Here is a 20,446-nt window from a genome sequence, read left to right as displayed (position 1 = left end):
GCATTAGTATTCAGAAGGATTAAGATTTCAGACCTGAACTTCTGGTGGGAGGAGCTGAGATATTCGTTGATGGGGTTGAGGTGAGCGTTGTCTCCCAGGAACATCTTGTTGGATGCAGCGTGCTGAAGCATCTTGGCCACAGAACCCAGGTTTCTTCTTTGCTCAGTGGTAAGCTGACCACCAGCAGACACCTCAATAATGTCGAAGGCATCAGGTGCTACAATAGCAGGGTTCATGTAGCGATAATACAAAAGGTTTCCCACGATCTGCAAAGTTCAAATGGCTCCATCACTTCAATGATGATACTCAGAACAAGTGGTATTAGTGCAAATAATCTTTTTTCCCATATTACAAGACCTTTAGCATAAGAATGAAGGAAGTGGGGATTTAACAGTTTAGTAAATGCTTCAGAGAGATGCAGAAATGTCTAAATGATAAAGAGAGTAGCATGAAAGAAAGCCTAAAAAGATGGCTTGGCTCACCTTAGTGTCAGCAGAGATAAGGGAGCAGCTGAAAATTGACAAAGAGAAACTGGAGCTGGTTGGAAACGTGGAAGGAAGAGGGTAACACCAGAAGAAGATAAAGGAAAGAGATGTGTAACAAAGAAAGGCAGAACTGGAAGAAAATGGGCATGAAAACTGTTAAATGAGAGGCAGCAGTAAATTTAAGTCAATGGATTGGAGATAATGGGTCAATTAAGCACACTTTATGTAAAAATCATTTACAAACTAATATTCACTGTTGATTACTCTGATAACATTCTTAATTATTGTTACCATATGATGAGCCATGGTTCATCATTATGATTAATGCAAACATTAGCATAAAGGCTTCAATAGTTAATTAGTGATCAATTACCATAAGATCATCCATAGTTTGTTATGATTAATGCAAACATTAGAATGCCAGCAATTATAATTGACAAGAGGATTTGAACATTCATGGTAAATTGTGATAAATGCTTGCATTAGCATGCTGATGTAAGCTAACAGCTTAAACACTGTCAGTACTGACATTAGCATACCAGCTTCCACAGGATTATTATTATTATTAACAGATACTAATATATATATATATATATATAATTATTTTTTAATGCTAACAATAGCATGCTAAAATTCAAAGTTAATCATGATCAACTTTAGCATGCTAACTTCCATGGTTAGTTGTTATGATTAAACATCAGCATAATAATGTCCATAGTTGGTTATGTTTATTGCTAACATCAGAATGCTAGGATCCATCATTTTTATTTTGGTTGACATTAGAAGGCCATCAGCCCAAAGTGATTATTGTTATTAGTGCCAATATCCAATGTCAACTTTAGCAAGGTTAACATCCAAAGTTAGCTATTTTGATTAATGCTAACATTGCTATGCTTTAGCAATGTAAGCTTTAGCATAGCTGTAGTCAACTGTAAAAAATGTTCAAGTCAACATCTAAAGTTGGTCATTATGACTAACATTGTTATTATTAGCCTATTACGCTAACATCCTCAGTTAGTTATTGTTACTTTTGCTGAAATTCATATGACAACATCAGCTAACCATAATTACTTCTGACAATACTGTTTTCCAAAGTTAACTATTTTGATTTCCAAACTCATTAAGTAGGTAAATCTGAAATAATTTGTCATGCAGCATAAATAAGTTTTTGTTTTGTGGAAAATGACAGAAATAACCTAACAAATTACGATGCAAACCTTAAGCAGCTCATCCTCTGTAGAATCCGGGAACTTCTCTTGTAGAGTGTCTTTTAGCTCCTTAGAGATGAACCGCATTCCATATCTGAGACACAAAAGTAACAAAGTGATGTAAAACTGGAAAATCTGGCTATGCTGGGGGGAAAAAAAATTCATCTTTACTATGATAAATGAGGAACGTACGGAATTTTATCCACAGAGACGGTTATCGCTGACAGGAATTTATCAGTGATGCTCTTCATGTGCTTGATGGAGGCTTCCAGTCTCGTCCTAACCTCCTCATGAGACATAGCTTGTTCTGGAGTGACGTCATAAGGCAGCTTACTGTTAACAAGACAACAAAGAAACAAAAAAGAAATCAACAAGTTCAACAAGGAATGGTGGAGTTGGGGAAAAGCTAAGGCAAACTGACTTGTAGTTCTTAAAAAAGAAGATTTTCCAGAGCGACTCTTAGAAACAAAACGGTAGAAGCTGTACATAACTATTAAATGTTCATTTTGAAGTGTTTAGATATGTTTCATATATTTAATGGCAATAAAGACTTCTCAATTGAGAAAGTTATAAATAATTTGACAGCAAAAATGTTTCTTTGAACCACTGATGCAAATAACACACCAACAGAAATATTTGATCAGTAATTTGTGCAGAAATGTCAGATATCTTGCAGCTGAATACCAGGAAATAACCATGGACCAGTAAACAGTAAACATCTTCATTTTCTCAAAAGAAAGAACAGACAACATAGGTAAAATAGAGGAATCCGACATTCAGTGCTCAGTCTGCGTTTAATCAGAGTGAAGAGAGATAATAAAAATAGATACGAGTGTCATCAGCATAGAGGGGAAACAACACACTCCATGAGATAACAAGCTGCTATTTTCATCTTGCTTTATTGCATGACGTTTAAGAGGAACTGATCTGATAAAGAAGTGCAACTAAACAAAAAACAAACAAGTTAAAACAACTATATCTAGAATGAACAAGGACTCAAAACAAGTCCCATCTTATGATGCAACCCGACCTCCATCTCACCTCGCTTCTCCAGTCTGCGACTCCATCTGGTTCACCCAGCCTTTGTAGATGTCCACTGGGTCCGTCTTGATGTTTAGCGTTTTGTCGTCCATAATCTCTTTGACCACGGGTGCCAGGATCTGCCTCAGTGCGTTCTGTCCTCGTGCGCCTCTGTGGAAGCTCACCACCATCTTGATTACTGTTGGATTTCCTGTTACGATCTCCTTCATCTGATCCACTTTTGACCTACAAGCAGTTTAAAAACATAGTTAGTTAGTAGAAACTGATGCGTGTTGGAATATACAGTGTTGCATTAGGTTAACCATACAGGCATTCATCTAAACACACACAGAAAGGTCTGGTAGGCACTCTTTAAGATGGAAAAGACAAGAGAACACAACATTTGTGTAATGCAGATGTGATTTCAGTTTTGTAAGTTGGGAAATGGTTACAACAAGGTTGTTACTTGAATAAACTTGAAAAAATTACAAGCATTCAGAAACAACTGGAACTGTGACAAACAGGGACAAAGTCTCAAGTATACCTTGCCCCCATCCACTAGGAGGGCGTCTCCACGACAACCCTTAGGTGCCAGCTACATGCTAACGGGTTGTTTTGGAGGGATGCCAAGGAAAAGCCTTTTCTGACTTACCATCACAAATGTAATGACATACAGCTTGCGGCCAGGAAAAACTTACAACTTAGCAAAATGTAGAAAGATTGAGACACTGTTATAAACAGTCAGTCACATAATCTGTTGAAAGAAACTCCAGATGTGATGATTCTGAGAAACTGTGGTGAAACTCCAGACTTAAGCAAGTCAACAAATCAACACATGTTGGAAAGTCAGACTGGACAAAACTTTTCTGTATGTTTGCTATTGATCAATTTCCAACAAAATTGGCACCCAAATGTGGGACTTTACCCGCAACCCCGATATTAATAGTCTCAAGTTCTACCGAGCTAACTGGAATGGAGACCATCATATTTACAGAGTGCAGAGCAAGTTGGACGTCGAGTTTTTCACTTCAGATGCAGACGGCATTATAAACAGAAAGGAATGACCGATTCATAATGCTCCTCAACGTAAACTGGCCCATAAAAGAGCCTGAGCTGACTCAGTCAGACAGTAGCATTCTTTTCTTGTAAAACTAATAGCATGAGTTATGATATCAGGACTTTGATTCTTACTTAATCTCCTCCTGCAGAGCAGTTTTGAAGAGCTTCAGGAGCAGGTACTCCTCCCTCTGGTTTGAGGCATAGTTATACAGGGTGAAGATGACAGAGTCCATGAACTTTGTAGATTTATTCTGTGGCATCTGGAAGATCAACTTGGCCAGATATGTCGGGTTGGTCTACAGCAAATCAGACGGAAAAAGAGGCGTTATCAGGCAGACGGGTAGATTTGAGACAGGAATTCAGCAACAGACAAATACTGTGAAGGATTGTCACCTGTAAAAGGTAAAAGAGATGCTGATAGGCCTCAAGCTTGACTCTCTTCTCCTTGCTGAGAGCCTTCAGGCCCCCCCTCTGCTTGTTCATCATCATCATGTCGGACAACTGGCCCTTATTCTTCTTGGTCAGCTTCTTGCTGTGGGACACCACCTCCTGAAGGGTGATCTTGTTCTTCACCAGCAGGCCAATCTTGATGTCCATCAGGTTCAAGTCGTTCTCCAGCTGCTGGTTGGAGCGGATGTTTGTGACCACCTCCTCACGGAGCCGCATCAGCTCCAGCTCCTCCTGGAAGTCCTGGTCACTGTGATCCAGCAGGTGGACAAACTTCCTCACCACCGCCATTGGGGGATTTTCGGCATTGACTGTGGAAAGTTTGCAGAAATGTCACATGACCACTAAACTCAAGAGGCCATGTGACAAAGTGGGTGACCAACTTGGCCAGGCTATCCCCCCTTTCATCTCCTACTTACTCAGAGTCTTGTAGTCATCCCTCGCCTTGTTAGCTCTGATGAATGCCTGGATCTTCACCACATCATCAATCTGCAGCGCAAAACATTCATCAGTGAGTCAAAGATTTCAATCCACATTGATTCAGAAAGGAAAGTAATCATTCTGATGAGTTGAAGTAGGTTAAAGATCTCAAAACATCGGGGAACAATCTAAAGATATTCAAAATCAGATAAAGTAATTTACCAGGAAAGGGTTACCAAGTTATTCCTATGGGATTCCAAGAGAACCATCAGCCAAAATTACTCAAAGAGTGCATCAACAACTCATCCAAAATAAATAATTTTGGTGCGTTTATGTTTGAAACTCTCCTAGAGTGAATGAATTTAAACAATCAGGGGGCAATTACTTTTCATAGTCTCAGGTTGCGGGTGAACAAGACTCACATGATCTTCAAAGTACTTCAGACGATCTTTATACTTCTTACGAGCTTGATGCATTCGGACCATGGACTGAATCTGAAACAAAGACAAATCTTTTCATCTTTAATGCTTTTTGTCTACAGACGGGCGACAGATCACTGGAACATCTTCCCAGTTTTACCTTAATGGCTTCGTCGGTGTGATCTTTCAGGTGCTGCTTGCGCTCCTGAAATGCCTTCCTCTGTTTGTAGCCTTTCCAGTGAGCCTGACAAGAAACGTTTGGGTATCAAACTGTCTGATAACATCTGGGTTTCGTCTACATGTTTTATAATGAATTTCTCACCTGGATGCACATCACAGCCGGGTCCTGAGATTTCAGGAAGTTCATCCGCTCCTTCAGGCCGTTTCTCACCAGGTAGCCACGACATCGAGCTTGAAGCTTCGCGATTAGAGTCTCGTTAGCGAGCCAGAGCTGCTCCCGGTTGTAGGCGGTAGTTACCCCAGAAACGACCCCCTGATGGGAGAAAATAAACAGTCAAACAAGACTTCCCACCTCAGGTGAGGCCCATACCTGGCAGAGCCCTACCTGGATCTCCTCCTTGTTGATCTGCATGTTGTTTGGCTCAAAGGACTCGGGCTCCACCCACGTACCCTCCTTGGTCTGCAGGTTGTAGTAGTAGTTGTGTCCACCCTTCACCCAGTGTTTGACCCACTCACTGCCATTGTCACCTGGACAGATGGATTGTTTTCACTTTAATTTATGCAGGTAATCCCAATGATCAATCGGGTCTCCAAAAAGGAAAACAAAGATGAAGCTACAAAAATCCCACTGTTTGCTAAATGTAACAAAATCTGTGGAAGATTGTTTTCGACATTTAGGAAGATAAATATGTTTGCAAAAGATAAGGATAGATTTTTAATGGATGTTATGCTTGTGTGTGAGGGTGTTGATGATTGGTTCACTGCAAAAACACAAAATCTTACCAAGTATTTTTGATCTAGTTTCTAAAGCAAATATTTTTGACGTATTGTCTTAAAATAAGACAAAACTGATGTTACTTTTCAGTAAGTTATAGGAGTTTGTTTTAAGTCAATATTTCCGTAATATTGATGAAAAAGTTCTAGTTTTACTGGTAGATTATTTAATTTAACTTAATATAAGAAAAATGTCTTGATGTAAATGAAATTGTCTGCCAATGGAACCAGAACTTTGACTTAAAACAAGCAGCTACTGCTTGCTTAAAAGTTACTTGCAAGTTATTTTTGTCTTATTTCAAGTGAACTAAGATATTTGCACTAAAAACTAAACTAAAATCACTTGGTAAGACTTTGTGTTTTTGCAGTGCAAATGTGCTTTACTAGTGCAGTTATCAAATAAATTTGTAATTCAGGACATTTATGTCTGTGGAAAAAAAAGAAAAAAAGAAATGTAAGTCAGTTGAGCACTGATTTTTCTGTATCAGATATCGGTATCGGAAGTGAAAAACGCGGATCGGTGCATCTCTAAAAAAAGCTACTGCTGAAAAACTGCAGGCTGTGAATGAGAAATTCTCCTGTATTTAGTCATAATTACATATTTCAATACTTCCTATTAATGTTCTTGTCTTTCCAGGATTCTTGGACACTCCCTTCTTTGGGTGGTGTACACTGTTAGCCAGCAGCTGCATGCACCTGTGCAGGTGTGCATGCAGCTGTGCAGGTGTGCATGCAGCTGTGCAGGTGTGCATGCAGCTGTGCAGGTGTGCATGCAGCTGAGCATGCAGACCTGCTTGTCGAGGCTTAAACTGAATTGTTTGTTCCTGAGTTGCAACCCATTGTCTCATTCTCAGATCATTCTGTTCTTGCAAATTATTCCTTTAATCAATCTCCACTTGATAATTATACAGAGAAAAGACATAAGCAATGACTCAAACCAGGAGTAGAATGAATCATTTCTGCATCTCCTCACCTTCGTTCTTCTTCTCTTCTTTAATCTTGGCCAAGTCGTCCTGATAGGTCGGCGCGCACTCCGCGGTGACGCCGTACAGACCGGCTCCTGGACTGCGCAGAGCAGCCAGAGTCCGAGCTGAATCTCCAGTATCCACCGCCTCGTTAATGGCCTGGATGGACTGGGAGACTGTTGGAACAGAACCAAAGGTCAAGCATTACAGTTTCCCCGACATAAACAGAAACGCTGGAAAGCAGAGTGTGTGTGTGTGTGTGTTTTCTTACAGAGCAAGGCCTCCTTTGTGTCTTGGTTTGCCTTCAAGATGGCGTCCTGGATCTCATCCAGCCACAGCACGGCGGACGGATCCTGAGTTTCCTGAAAGATAAAAAAAATACAAGCAAAATTATTTTTAAAAAAACCTTAAAAACACAGAAACAATAAAACCAAGACAAATGGTTTTTAATGAATGTTAGCACAATGTCAATTAGAAAAAGACATCAGCAATAGAGTTTGTTCTTAAAGCAGGAAAGCTACAAATATAATAATTCCTAATAAGAAATTTCAAAACCTAAAAATTAATAAATAAATAGAATTATCAGAGACAAAGAATACCCAAGGGTGAGACAGAGTGTCCCAGCAAAATTAGCACAATGTCAGAGCGTAGCAAAGTTTTCTAGAGTGAAATGTGAAGCCATAAGCCAGCCTGGCCCAAACGGGGTCAGCAACAAGTCAATGATCAAACCACTTCAGCAAATCTTCCAACAAAATGGCTAAAAAACAAGGAAATTAATCAAGATGTTGCAATGGCCTAGTCAAAGTTCAGACACTGTGGTGGATTCTTAAGAGAGTCAGACTCACTTCATTGTCATTCGACATATCAGAGATGCACTGCAGAACAAAGTTACTTATTCATGTTACATTGCAAAAACAAAATCTTACCAAGTATTTTTGGTCTCTTCCACAGTGAAAATATTTTAGGAAACTTGAAATGAAACTTACAAGCAACTTTTCAGTGAGACATAGGAGCTTGTTTTAGGTAAATTATTCCTCCATATTGATGAACAAGTTCTAGTTCCTCTGGCAAATTATTTCACTTATGACATGGAAAATGTTTTGTTACAAGTGAAATAATCTGCCAGAGTAACTAAAGCTTTTTCCACCAATATTAAATAATTATTGCCTCCAGTTTCTTGCTGTAAAGTTACTTGTGAGTTGATTTGTCTTATTTCAAGCGTTCCCAGATATTTGCACTAGAAACTAGAACAAAATACTTGTTAAGATGTTGTGTTTTTGCAGTGTATGTCACAAAAACATCTGGATAAACTACACAAGCATAAGAACAATATTATAGAATAAAATAAGGTAAGAAGGAAGGCATTATAAATACAAGTGTAATCTTTTTACAATTTGTTGCTTCTGCAACAGTTGTGCACAAATGTTTGCAAACTTGAATGAAAACTTGATAGCTGCCTAATCACGGGGTTCACTTAATATTTTCACATTGCATTTTTACATTTTGATATTTTCTAAAAGAATCATGACAAAAAGCAAATACTGTGTATTTATTTTGTTTCTTATTTGATTCATCAGAACCCGCACGCTTATTTTCCACTGCAGTAATGCCAACCCGCCACCAGATGGCACTCTTTCTGCATAAAAGTTGCTTTCTAGCGCTTCTCAGGTTGCAACGTCCCCTTTCATACCTCCCACCCCTCAGGGAACATGGAAGGAGGCGGGTAGAAGAAGAAGAAGAATTAGAAGTGTGGGTAAAACTGACACCTGATCTTCATGTCTCAAGCAAAGGGGAGAAAAAAACGGGCCGTGTTGGTGGATAACATCTGTAGACGCGTGCACAGAAAGTAGTAAACAAACCTGAGTGTAGATTAGTGTTTGTGTGTTTGATTTGTAGTTTGGGGGAGGCGGTCGACAGGGTGTGGCGCCGGAGCAGGCAGGGGCCTGGCTGGAGGAGGAGGAGGAGGAGGAAGACTGTGCAGCTTAAACTTTATGACTGCATCAAGGAAATAGAGGAAGTGAGAGTTGGGGCGGTTGAGTTTTCTAGAGGTGCATTAGTTCAACTATCTAACATTTTATTCTGCACTTCATCTCACTTCCTTAGAATCTGCCTCTACAACATTGCGTAGGATTATTATTTACTCATTTTTCCGCAGTTACAGCAATCGGGGAAGTTGAGCTAAATAGGTTTATTGAGGTCAACACTGATTGAAGATCTTTTTCTGGACATGTTAAAAGAAATACAAATGCAAATCCTTCAGTGTCTGCACTATGAAACAAAATCTTGCCAGTAATTTTGGTCTGGTTTCCAGTGCAATTATCTTAGTACACTTGAAATTAGACAAAACTAACTTACAAGCAACTTTTTAGCAAAATACAGGATGTTGTTTAAAGTAAATAATTCCTTAATATTGATGAAAAAGTACTGGTTCCACTGGCAAGTTATTTAACTCAAGACATTTTTCCCCATGTTAGAGGAAAAATCTGCCAATGGAACAAGTATTGCTTCATCAATATTAAAGTATGATTTACTTAAAATAAATAATTCCACTTTTAAAGACACTTTTAACGCAAAGTTGTATTAAAAGTGTCTTTAAAAGTGTAAACTTTGCATTAAGTCTGATTATTTACCAAATGACACTTTATGACTTCAGTCGTAAACCAAGAAAATGATGGTCAACCCTGACCATCGTCTTCATGAGACTGTCTTCAGTCAGAGGCCTCTTTAGATTTGCCGTAATACAGACTGCTACAAAAGGTCTTCCCTCTGCCAACAGCCATCCACATCTACAATGACACTTCAAGAATCTGAATTAATAAGAGTTATTTCCCTTTGGGATCAATAAAGAACTTCTGAATTTTAATTAAACATTTATGAAGACTCCTTCTTGTTCATGACAGGTATGTTTATAACAGTCCCCGTCTGATGCACACCCCTTCCAACATGGCGTTACCTTCTCTTTCCTTAAATAAACCAATAAATAAACCAATATATTGCAAGAACAGTCACTGCTTTATCTGTAATTCTGCAAAAATGATAATCCTCTAATGCGTTCCATATTGAATTAAAGGTTGGATTTATTTCCAGCATAGGACAAATTTAAAACCTGAGTCTGTGCTGAATCTTTCCATCTTTGGTAGGATTGCTGCAGCAACAAAATAACATGATAATAATCTGAAGAGAAACATGATTGAGTTAGTCAGTGGATTCTGGGCTGGACTTCCTGCTGGTTATGTAGACGCAGCCCGCAGCGCTGAGCTAACTTCTGCTTCCCGCCTCGCTAACCAACAGCTCGAAGTCTGCAGAGCTAATGAGACCAAAGCGAAACGCAGCTCCATGAAGGAAACACACTCGCTCCTTTGTTTCTGATCAGCAGATCAGCTGCAAACTCCAACTTCCAGTTTCACTTCATCTCTGCCACGAGGCTCGTCCTCCCGATGGTCCCGCTCTCTCTCTCTCTCTCGCTCGCCCGGGGAATACCTCATCAGAAAAACGACAGGAAGCCGCTGTAATCACCAACTCAGTCTTCAGCCCAGGGATCGGTGTGTGTGCTCATGCAGCATTCAGCTTTCTGTCCTTTTAAGGAACAAACCAGCAGAGGTCCTGCTTGTTATTTCCTACGCATGTGAAATCAGCAGGAAAAACAGATTCATGTTGTTCCTTACCATCTCTGTGGAACCGTTTATAGTTTCCCCCCCAAAAAATCTACACAAACATGTCATGCTAAAGCCACTTTTTTAGCCCCTAAACACATTTTGTTGTGTACTTTGAGTCTGTAGGAGTGCAGGAAAGTTTAATTCAATCCCTCCTGGTGCTTCGTTGATAGCTTTAGATTTTATTTGAGTCATACTTTTTCAATTTGTTTATATTTCTGTCTTCCTTATTACAGCTTTTGAACAATTAGGTCAAACAGTATCTGCTGCAGAACTGCCAAACAAGGACTTCTGGTTAACCAATACAGAGCTCTCACTTGACATCACACTTCCAGGACCTTTGTAGTTGACAGCCAGCTTGGTAGGTATCTGTACCAAACTGTCTTGGCAGTTGCTATGACAACGATAAACAAGTCACAAGTTCATAACTAGCTCTCGCTTCATTCCCATCTAATTTATAATCAATATAAGTTAGACTATTACTTTATTATAATATTTGAGTACTTTATCCACCTCTGTGTAATACTAGAGGTATGCTAGTTTGCTCATTGCCAAATAAGTCAAATTAGCTTTACTGATTATTCAGTTCCTTCTGTCTATAAAAACAGCAACTGCAAAGTGATAAGCTGCAAATAACGATAAAATAACAAATTCTATTTTAGACATGAATTTACTGTGCATTGATAAAATGCCCAAGTCATTGTTTAGCTAACAGTAATGAGAATTATTTAGGCAGTAGCTAGCTAAACAATTCTGCTAATGTTAGTGCTAACTGTTAGCTCCTTGAGGACAGAACCGTACTGCATGTTAAATAGTATTTTAACAAACAGTTTGCCATTGTTTTTGTCTTATTGAGGAACACATGATCTGAATTGAGGCAGTGACGTTTTAGTGTTAGCTAACTCGCTAGCTATGTTGAGATCTTGTTTGCAAGACCTGTTCAGTCGTGTAGCGGTAGCATTTTCTGTTTCAGACATGTAAGGCTTTCCTTAGATTACAGCCGTTTCATATGAGTCGATATCAATAATTATTGAATTTTTTTTTGTTTTAAATATATGAAATACTGCCGAACTGGAAGAGTGACGTTTCCTGTTTTATCCTTGCAAATTTATTAAAAAAGAAAAACCGAAATATCACAGGCTGATTTCAATACACATCGTTATTGATTTATTGCCCAGCCCTAACTCACATGAGACAAAATTCACTGGGAAACATGCACCACTAACACAGTTAACACAACCAGAGACACAATGGACAGTTTATATGAAAGCAGTATTAAAACACTACAACAACCTAAATGCAGGTTGGTATTGATTTCTACAGGTTCCCAGTAACTGCAGAGACAACTATAAGGTATTCCTTCAAAGTGTAAAATGTTAACTATGCACTACTTTGAGGTGGTTAATCACATAAAATCCCAGCAAAACATTGAAGTTTAACACCATAAAAAGACAAAGGCTGAATGACTCATTATGATTACATACATAACAAAATGGGCGGCGGCTCCGTTTCAACACAAACTACGGACCAAAAGTAAAGCTGCAACAAACACCTGCATGCCTATCTGCAGCTTGTCCTCTGCTTCCCCTCCCTACAACGAACAAAACGGCCCAAATAAGGAGCTTCTGCTCGCAACGTCACACACAAATGTGCCTTGCACACGCTCTGCACGAAAGAACCACACTTTCTATGATAAGCCAGGCAAATGAGTCGGGGACAGCAGGAAGAGCTGCTCTCCAGGCAGACGAAGCTCCGGTCTGCCGTGTCTCAAGATTCACAAGCCGAGGAGGAACGGCTGCTGAGCCAAAGTTACACATCCTGTATGGATATGGGACAGGAAGTAGAGGGGGCTGGGGAGTGACAACACCATGACATCAGCGTCTCCTGCAGGCCTGAGTCACATGGAGTCATCTGCACATTTCTACCAGCCCCACTGAACGCATTCACAGTAAATCAGCACTTCCAAAGTTCTGTCACAATAAGGCTGGAACAATTAATCGACTTCATTGTGATTAATTGGAGTCTACAGACTCAATAAATGGCCATTTGCTGATCAGTAATTAACCCAAAAGTGTGCAGAAACCTAAACACTTTTAATTTATTAAAAAGCTTCTTTGTCTTTCCTCAAGTGGCAGTTTTAGTTTCACCTGGTTCAAATAAACACTTTTTGCTATTAAATTATTAATCCAAAAAATAAAACAGAGGAGTAGTCAGCATTATTTTTAACTGCAGATCCATCTTTTGTTGCAAATAATCAAGCATTCACTAAATGAATGCTTTTGTTATCAGTTTCCTAAACTGTTGCAGTTTAAGAAATACAATTATTATTTTATCATATAAGAACGTTATTAAATGATAAGTTTCTTTGCATGTTTTAATGCATTTCTAATGTGTAAAAAAAAGCTTCAGTTGCTAAATAAAAATCTGCAGAATGTGCCAATTTGATTTTATCTAATTAATTCATTGTCAGAATAATTAATTCACATAATAAGTTGCAAACCTAATCATGAATGCAAACTGGTCGAAAAACACCCACAATGCAATACAAAAACAAAATCTTACCAAGCATTTGGGTCTACTTTTTAATGTAAATATGTTAGTATACTTAAAATAAGATAAAACTAACTTAGAAGTAACATTTCAGTAAGATGCAGGATCTTGTTTTAAGTAAATAACACCTTAATGTTGATGAAAAAGTTGGCAGATTTTTTCTTTTATTTATTATGTTATAAGTGAAATAATCTGCCAGTGGAACTTGTACTTTTTCATCAACATTAAGGAATTTTTCACTTAAAAAATGGCTTCTTTTCTTGTACTTTTTAGTCTTATTTTAAGTGTACTAAGACATTAGCAATACAAAATAGACCAAAAATACTTAAGATTTTGTGTTTTTGCAGTGTAACAAACACAAACTCTATAACAATGCAGCATATTTGAGCAGAAGACGTGAGATAAACACTGAATCTCGCAGAGCTGCATGTTTTTCCTCCCAACATCATCTTCACATCTGACCTGTTCATCCAAGGTCTTCAGCAGGAAAATTCAAATAAAGTCGTGTCAGCGTGAACATGTGAGCAGCAGTAAAATAAAGTAACTGTAGTCTGGCAGTTTGCATGAGCCGTTTACATAAAGCTCACTAAGAAAACCTGAAGAAGCAAATGATGAAGAAAGACTGGTGAAGCTGGAGGTAACCTGAGCAGGGAAACATTCAGAAAGTTCATTTATTTACAGTTTTTTCCACAGAGAGGAAAAATACTACTTAATATTCAGCATAATATCATACGACTGCAAACTTTAGGCTACAAGCTCTTTGTGAATATTATTATTGGAGCTAACAACACTACTGTTAATCCGCCAACAGCGAAGCTAATCTTTCATTTAGCCCAACCCTAACCTCTGGGTTTCCCTAAATTAGCTTTTACAGATTAATTCATGTGGATGTTTTGTAAAACTTTCAGCTGAACAAAAGTTCAACATCTTTGTTGAAGTTTATTGACTATTGAGGATTCTTCACGTTTGTCTTTATGCTCTTATTTTGAAGTAGGTGAAGGCTGTTTACGTAGCAGCTCCGTTTCCTCTCCTCTCCTGTCTCGTTTTTTTATTCCCAATGACTTTATTTAAAACAAGAAACAAAATAAACAGAAGAGATATCAATGTAAATACAATACCTAAGTAAGTATGTTAGAGGAGTGTAGGATTTCAAATACGACTTGAATCAAAACCAGCGCTTTAGCATCAGCTTTCACTACATACCAAGTTTGTGTAGCGCTTTAGCGTTAGCGAAACTAAGTTTTGAATTATCGGTGTCTACTGTTGTCATTTTATGACTGTCAAATTATTTTGGGCCTTTTGTACAGATTTAGCTAAAGAAATTGACATATTTTCTGTCTTTTTGACAAATTATTTCAATTGGAGGCAGTGACGCATGTTTTTCAACTAAAAACGCATCACTGGCTGCATTCAGAGAAAATTACAAAGTATTTCTTCGTTTTCCTTTCTGGCTGAAACCAACAATTACAGTTAGAAACCCTTTTTTTCTGACCCATTTACACCTGTGAGGTGGTTTAGCGAAGCTCAGAGTCAGGCTGCTTCAGAGACATTTTCTTAAACAAAAGACAGAAGAAACAGCATGTGGATCCCGATTTAGAAAAGAAAACAAAGCTGCAACATTAGCCAGGCATAAATGCAACAAAACTCCTCATGATGTGCTGCTGTTTGGGTAGAAAGTGCAGAAAAGATTTGCAGGTTTGTAACATGACTCCATGCAGGCTGCACAGAAATGCAAACATGTGCAGGTGGTGGAAACTGAAGCTTCCTGCATCATCTCAGCTACCAATTTCAAAACCCAGCTGTTAATATGATTAACCGTGCAACCAAGACACAGAAAGAAAACCTATTTCTCCTGGGATAGAGCTCCAAATTCTCATAGAAAGACTGTTTTTTGTCTAAAGCAGGGATGCCAAAGCCAGACACTTCAACTCACTTCAACTCCACTTTACTCAAGTAAAAATACTCCTAAAACTGCATTTTTTCCAAAAAAGTTACTCAAGTAAATGTAACTGAGTAAATGTAACTAGTTACTAGCCACCTCTGGATACAAATCATGGCTCCCAAAGTGATAAATATAGGAAGCAGGGAGGAACGCGGATTTGTTGCATCACAATATTTATCTCTAATATCTCAGCATGATATCCAGGCATCAAGCAGCTGAATCAATATGACATTTATTTCTGCAGATTTTAATTAAAAAGTAGCGTGAAAAGCAAACTGAGACCCAAAAATCTATGAGATAGGAAAACCAAAACACTATTTTCCAACTGTGTCAGTTTAAAAAGCTGGTATTTAACCAAGCTTTCATATACTGTGCATAAACTGCAAAAACAAAAAACTAGACAAATAAAATTGGTATGATTTTATGTCAGCATTAAAAAAAAAGCACCTTAAAAATAGCTATTAACTGCACCAAAATGCCATTTCTGGAGCAAATATATTAGTACACTTGGAAAAAGACTAAACTAAGTAATTTTTCAGCAAGATATAGAAGTTTTTTTTTTAAACGCAATTCCTTAACATTGATGAAATATTACTAATTCCAGCGGAACATTATTTCACTTATAACAAAACATTTTTCTATGTTATAAGCGAAATCATCTGCCATTGGAACTAATACTTATAGTTTAGTATTTTTCTAGTGTACTGAGATATTTGCAGTAGACCAAAAATGAAGTGAACGCTGCTTGTTGGAGGACTGAGGCTTGGCTGAGAGCGGCGCCTCTTCCTGCCGTCTGCTTCGTCTGACTTACATGAGCCTTCTCCCTGCGGGCCTCCAGCAGCTTGTCATGGTAGTGCTGAGCGATGGACGGGTCCACATCTGTGAGCTTGGCGGACGGGTTCTGCAGCATGTCCAGGGTCTTCATGGGGTCGCCTTCGTCCAGTGCCTCGTTGATCTGTCCAATGGCAGCAATTCCTGCATGGACAAAGAAAACAGTTTACTGCAACAGACTGAGCTAATTAACCCTCGTTAATTTATCCTCATCAGCTTGTTGATGGTTATTAAAGGGGACATATTATGCGAAATTCACTTTTTTCATGTTTTTATATTTCCATTTGGGTCTGAACTGTTTCTGCATTGTGAGTCTTACGTTCGTGCTCCTCCTGCACGGCCAGGTTGACCTGGTCGATGCAGGCCTGGATGTCGTTCCAGGTCAGATATTTGCTCCCCTCCTCTTTGGCTGCAGCTTTCAGGCGCATCAGTTCGTCCATGTACCTGAGTGGCAGAGAAAACAAAACACGTCAGTCAGCCTTCCGTAAACGTCCGATTGGAAACGTGTCGGGCGCGTGACCTTTGACCCTGACCTCTGCGCGTACTCATCCTCCACGTTGCTGAGCCCGGTGACGGAGCTGGCCAGCTGCCTCCACAGGGCGGCCCGGTCTCCCACCTCCAACGCCTCGTTCATCAGAACCACGGCGGACAGCATCTCCACGGCAACCAGCAGCTCAGGGTGGGCCAGGCATCCCTGCAGGACGGGATGCGGCGAAAAGTCACATGATTGATGATGTCATCACTGGAAATATGTTACAGTTTGAGAGATTTATCAATTTTGGATGGATAGATGACTGAACAAATGGATGGATGGATATATTAATAAATTGGTGGATGAAACGAGGCTTTAGTAAATCAGGAATTTGGGATTCATCTGAAGAACTGCTGACTGATCTCTGTAGGTTCCTCTGAGGTCAGAATCGCCGAGGCATGCTAGTTCATGTTATAAAGCATCAATTTGTGCTGAGGTCAGCAGTTTTCATGTCGCCCCACCTCGGCGCTCTGCTGCTGCAGACAGGCCAGCTCCTTCTGGTAGAGGTCGGCGGCACCGGGGTGAACCTCGGGCAGCTGGGCGTCCGGGTTCATCAGCTCCTCCACCGTCTTCTCCGGCACGCCCGCTCTGATGGCGCCGTTGATGCGCTCCACCGCCTTCAGCACTGCAGCAGGCAGGAAGTTCACAACGGGAACGGACACAGGTGGGAGATAAAATGAATAGATTTTAATGGACGTAATGTGAATTATCGTACGCCACTCAGTGGTCGATAAAATAAAACAATCACACAAAGAATCTGAAAAAAATGCTATTGTCAATATTATGACAGCTAGTTGATAATGGCGTCCTGTTTGTAAAGTTTGTCATGCCAATTTGCGTATTAGCTAAATGTTTAGCTAGTAACCAAAATATTTAGCTAGGACCAAAGTATTAAGCTACTAAAACTAAACAAAATTTACAAGCTAAATATTTTGTTGGAAACCTAAATATAGCTTGCTTGCTAAATGTTCAGTTTGTAAAATAAATGTTTAGTTAGGAAAATAAGTATTTAATTAGAGATAAATATTTATTTTGAAAACTAAATATTCAATTTGAAAGTTGAATATTTAATTTTAAAGTAAATATTTAGCTTGAAATTAAATATTCAGTTTTTAACTCTGACATTTATAAATAAGAGAATAACATGGAGAAAATATGACTGAAAAATTCACATCTACTTACAAACAGCACAAAAAGATCAATAAAAGGTTTTATTTTAAAAACCGGTGAGGAAACAGGAAGTAGGTCAGTTATGCTTTCTTGACTATGATAACCGTAATGCTTCGCAGTTCGGTGTGTTTCGGTTCAGGTCACACCAACAGTCGGTGTGTGAAGCTCTTACTCTTCAGGTATCCGGCGGCGACCTCGTTCGCCACGTCCACGCCGCTCTGCAGCTCATCCTTCGTCAGAGGTTGTCCAGGAGACACCTAGCATGGAGAACTGATGATGAGGAGCCAGGAGAGCTAATCTGGGATAATCTGGGATAATCTGTGTGTGTGCGTGTGTGTGTACCTGCTCTTTGTTCTCCCTCTCGCCCTGCAGCTGCTTCAGGTACCAGCCTTTGTTCTCAGGCTGCAGGTTCTGGACTCCGACGGCCTTCAGAGCCTCGTACAACTTATCCTCATCTCCTCCAACCAGAGCCTGCTCTGCCGCACTCAGGGCGTTGCTCACTGTAGGAGAAGGGTCAAAGGTCAGCCAACGCATCAGGAAAAACAAGGCATATTCATGAGCCTGTGCATGCAGCGCCTTGCAAAAGTTCTAACAACTCTTTAGGCAAATACTGTGAATTATGTCACATTGGAAATGCTGAGTCCAATAATACTGTCAAAGAAAATGTCGAAAAAAATGGGAAATGAAATTGATTATTTGGGATTTATGCAAAGAATAGAAGCTATTAAAATGATGCTGATACTTTATTCAGACGACACCTAACCAACACCAAGTTTCAAGAAATTGATAAATTGATTTAGTCAAAGATTCGATTTAACTTTCGTTTCGGCGGATCTTACCGTTGACCATGTTGATGTTGCCCTGGATTTCTGCCTGAGTCAGAAGCTCGTCATAAATGTCTCGCTCTGCTTCGGTGTTCTCCAGTTGCTGCAACACAAACGACGGCATTTTATTAGCTTTAGACAATAAAAACAGTTACTTTGAAGGCGGGGCTAGGTCCAACCTGCCGTTTTGGTTGTCATGGAGATTAAAGTATTTCTCAAACATCCAGGTATGTTTATTATCACTCATAATAAGCTACGATGTTGATTCTATAATTTCAGCCTTGCCATTCTTACTCGTTTTCGTGAGCTGGCCACCTTCTCCCCCTTGGCTTGGTAGAGCGTGTCGTGGTACTTCTGGGCCGAGTCCGGGTCCAGGTTGAGCAGCACGGCGTTGGGGTTCTGCATGGCGGCCAGGGTTCCCTCTGGGACTCCCTGGTCGATGGCCTCGTTGATGGCGATCACTGCAGCGTGCACTGAGGACGGAGGAGCCGAGTCAGGGCGGCCGGCCCGTTTCATTTTTAACTAAAATTAGCATCAATTTTGCTGTGGTTGATATGAAGCGAAGACCAGCGGGAAAAAAACCGCCAGATGCTCTGAAAGTCTAATCAACACATTTAATCCCAAATGGACTCCCACATAAACTGTAATGATGATTATTTATTTTTCCACTGGCTGTTTAAATCAGATATGTGTTGTTTATTAGTGAGCTGCTGCGGCTACAGAGAAAAACAAGAAAAAAAAACGGCTGTATTTTTGTTGTTTCTTTTTGCAGTGTATAACTGTAAAGTGCTGGACTGCACACAAAAACACTAAATCTTACCAATGTAGGGGTGCAAATACATTAGTACAATGTTCAAATCAGACAAAACTAACTTACAAGTAACTTTTATGCAAAATATTAGAGCTTGCTTTAAGTAAATAATTCATTAAAACAGAATAAAAGTACTAGCTCCCCTGGCAGATTAATTCATTTAAAAGAGGAAGTTTTTCTCAAGTTATAAGTGAAATATATTAATTATTAAGTCATGTTAACTTAATGCAGCTTCTATATTGTGCTTGAAAGTTACTTGTGAATTAGTTTTGTCTCATTTCAAGTGTACTGATATTTGCTCTAGAAAATAGACCAAAAATACTTGGTAAGATTTTGTGTTTTTGTTGTGCAGCACTTGTACACTGCAAAAACACAAATTTTACCAAGTATTTTTGTTTAGTTTCTAGTGCAAATATCAGTACACTTGAAATGAGACAAAACTAATTCACAAGTAACTTTCAAGCACAATATAGAAGCTTTCTTTAAGTCAGTAATTTAATATTGATGAAAAATTACTGGATTGATTGGCACATTATTTCTCTTATAATATGGGAAACATTTGTTGTACGTGAAATAACCTGCCGGTGGAACTAGTCATTTGTTTCCTCATTATTAAGGAATAATTTAATTAAAACAAGCTCCTGTATCTTCCTGAGAAGTTACCTAAGCATTAGTTTTGTCTTATTTTAAGTTTACTGAGATAACTGCAGTAAAATGGAGAGCAGTCTTGGTAAGGTTTGGTGTTTTGCAGTGTCAGACCCCCCCTCCGTTGACATCTGAGCGCAGCTCACATGCAGCCTCGTCCACCGACAGCTCGCTGGCCAGAATCCCTCCGATCTTGCTGAAGGCGGGCATCTGGATCCCATACTTCGCCAGCTCGTTCTTCATGTTGTTGATTTCCTCCTCTGTAGGAGACGGCACAGAGCAGAAGCAACACATTCAGGGACCGCGGTGGAAAAACCGAAAGCAGAAGGAAAAAGCAGGGAGGCTGCAGGGACGAACTGTTCCTGGCCGACGTTTGACAGTCGGATTCCTGAAGCTGCCACAGACAGGAAAAGCTCTCACTGTTACTAATGACTTTCACATTTCCAGCTGCTCCTTCTGGCCGCAGCTGCTCTGCCTGCCTTGTTCTCCTCGCTCAGGGTTTTATGGTGTG

General features: G+C 39.5%; 1 protein-coding gene across 1 annotated transcript in view; it reads right to left on the bottom strand.

Moving 5' to 3' along the window:
* Positions 1-20,446, bottom strand: part of iqgap1 (IQ motif containing GTPase activating protein 1) — a 57,591-nt gene that overhangs the window by 7,554 nt on the left and 29,591 nt on the right. The window contains exons 7-28 of the mRNA XM_028014255.1: positions 20,082-20,195; positions 18,774-18,952; positions 18,495-18,582; positions 17,998-18,155; positions 17,828-17,912; positions 16,947-17,110; positions 16,487-16,647; positions 16,273-16,397; positions 15,934-16,097; positions 7,249-7,339; positions 6,986-7,153; positions 5,624-5,766; positions 5,381-5,551; positions 5,219-5,302; positions 5,062-5,133; positions 4,639-4,708; positions 4,166-4,530; positions 3,905-4,068; positions 2,735-2,959; positions 1,886-2,026; positions 1,703-1,787; positions 34-266 (exon numbers count right to left, since the gene is read on the bottom strand). Coding sequence (XP_027870056.1) covers positions 34-266; positions 1,703-1,787; positions 1,886-2,026; positions 2,735-2,959; positions 3,905-4,068; positions 4,166-4,530; positions 4,639-4,708; positions 5,062-5,133; positions 5,219-5,302; positions 5,381-5,551; positions 5,624-5,766; positions 6,986-7,153; positions 7,249-7,339; positions 15,934-16,097; positions 16,273-16,397; positions 16,487-16,647; positions 16,947-17,110; positions 17,828-17,912; positions 17,998-18,155; positions 18,495-18,582; positions 18,774-18,952; positions 20,082-20,195 — 3,250 coding nt within the window. The remainder of the gene's footprint in view (positions 1-33; positions 267-1,702; positions 1,788-1,885; positions 2,027-2,734; positions 2,960-3,904; positions 4,069-4,165; positions 4,531-4,638; positions 4,709-5,061; positions 5,134-5,218; positions 5,303-5,380; positions 5,552-5,623; positions 5,767-6,985; positions 7,154-7,248; positions 7,340-15,933; positions 16,098-16,272; positions 16,398-16,486; positions 16,648-16,946; positions 17,111-17,827; positions 17,913-17,997; positions 18,156-18,494; positions 18,583-18,773; positions 18,953-20,081; positions 20,196-20,446) is intronic.

This window comes from Xiphophorus couchianus, chromosome 4, assembly GCF_001444195.1.
Source record: "Xiphophorus couchianus chromosome 4, X_couchianus-1.0, whole genome shotgun sequence".
Lineage (NCBI taxonomy): Eukaryota > Metazoa > Chordata > Actinopteri > Cyprinodontiformes > Poeciliidae > Xiphophorus > Xiphophorus couchianus.
This window is presented reverse-complemented; position numbering and strand designations above follow the sequence as displayed.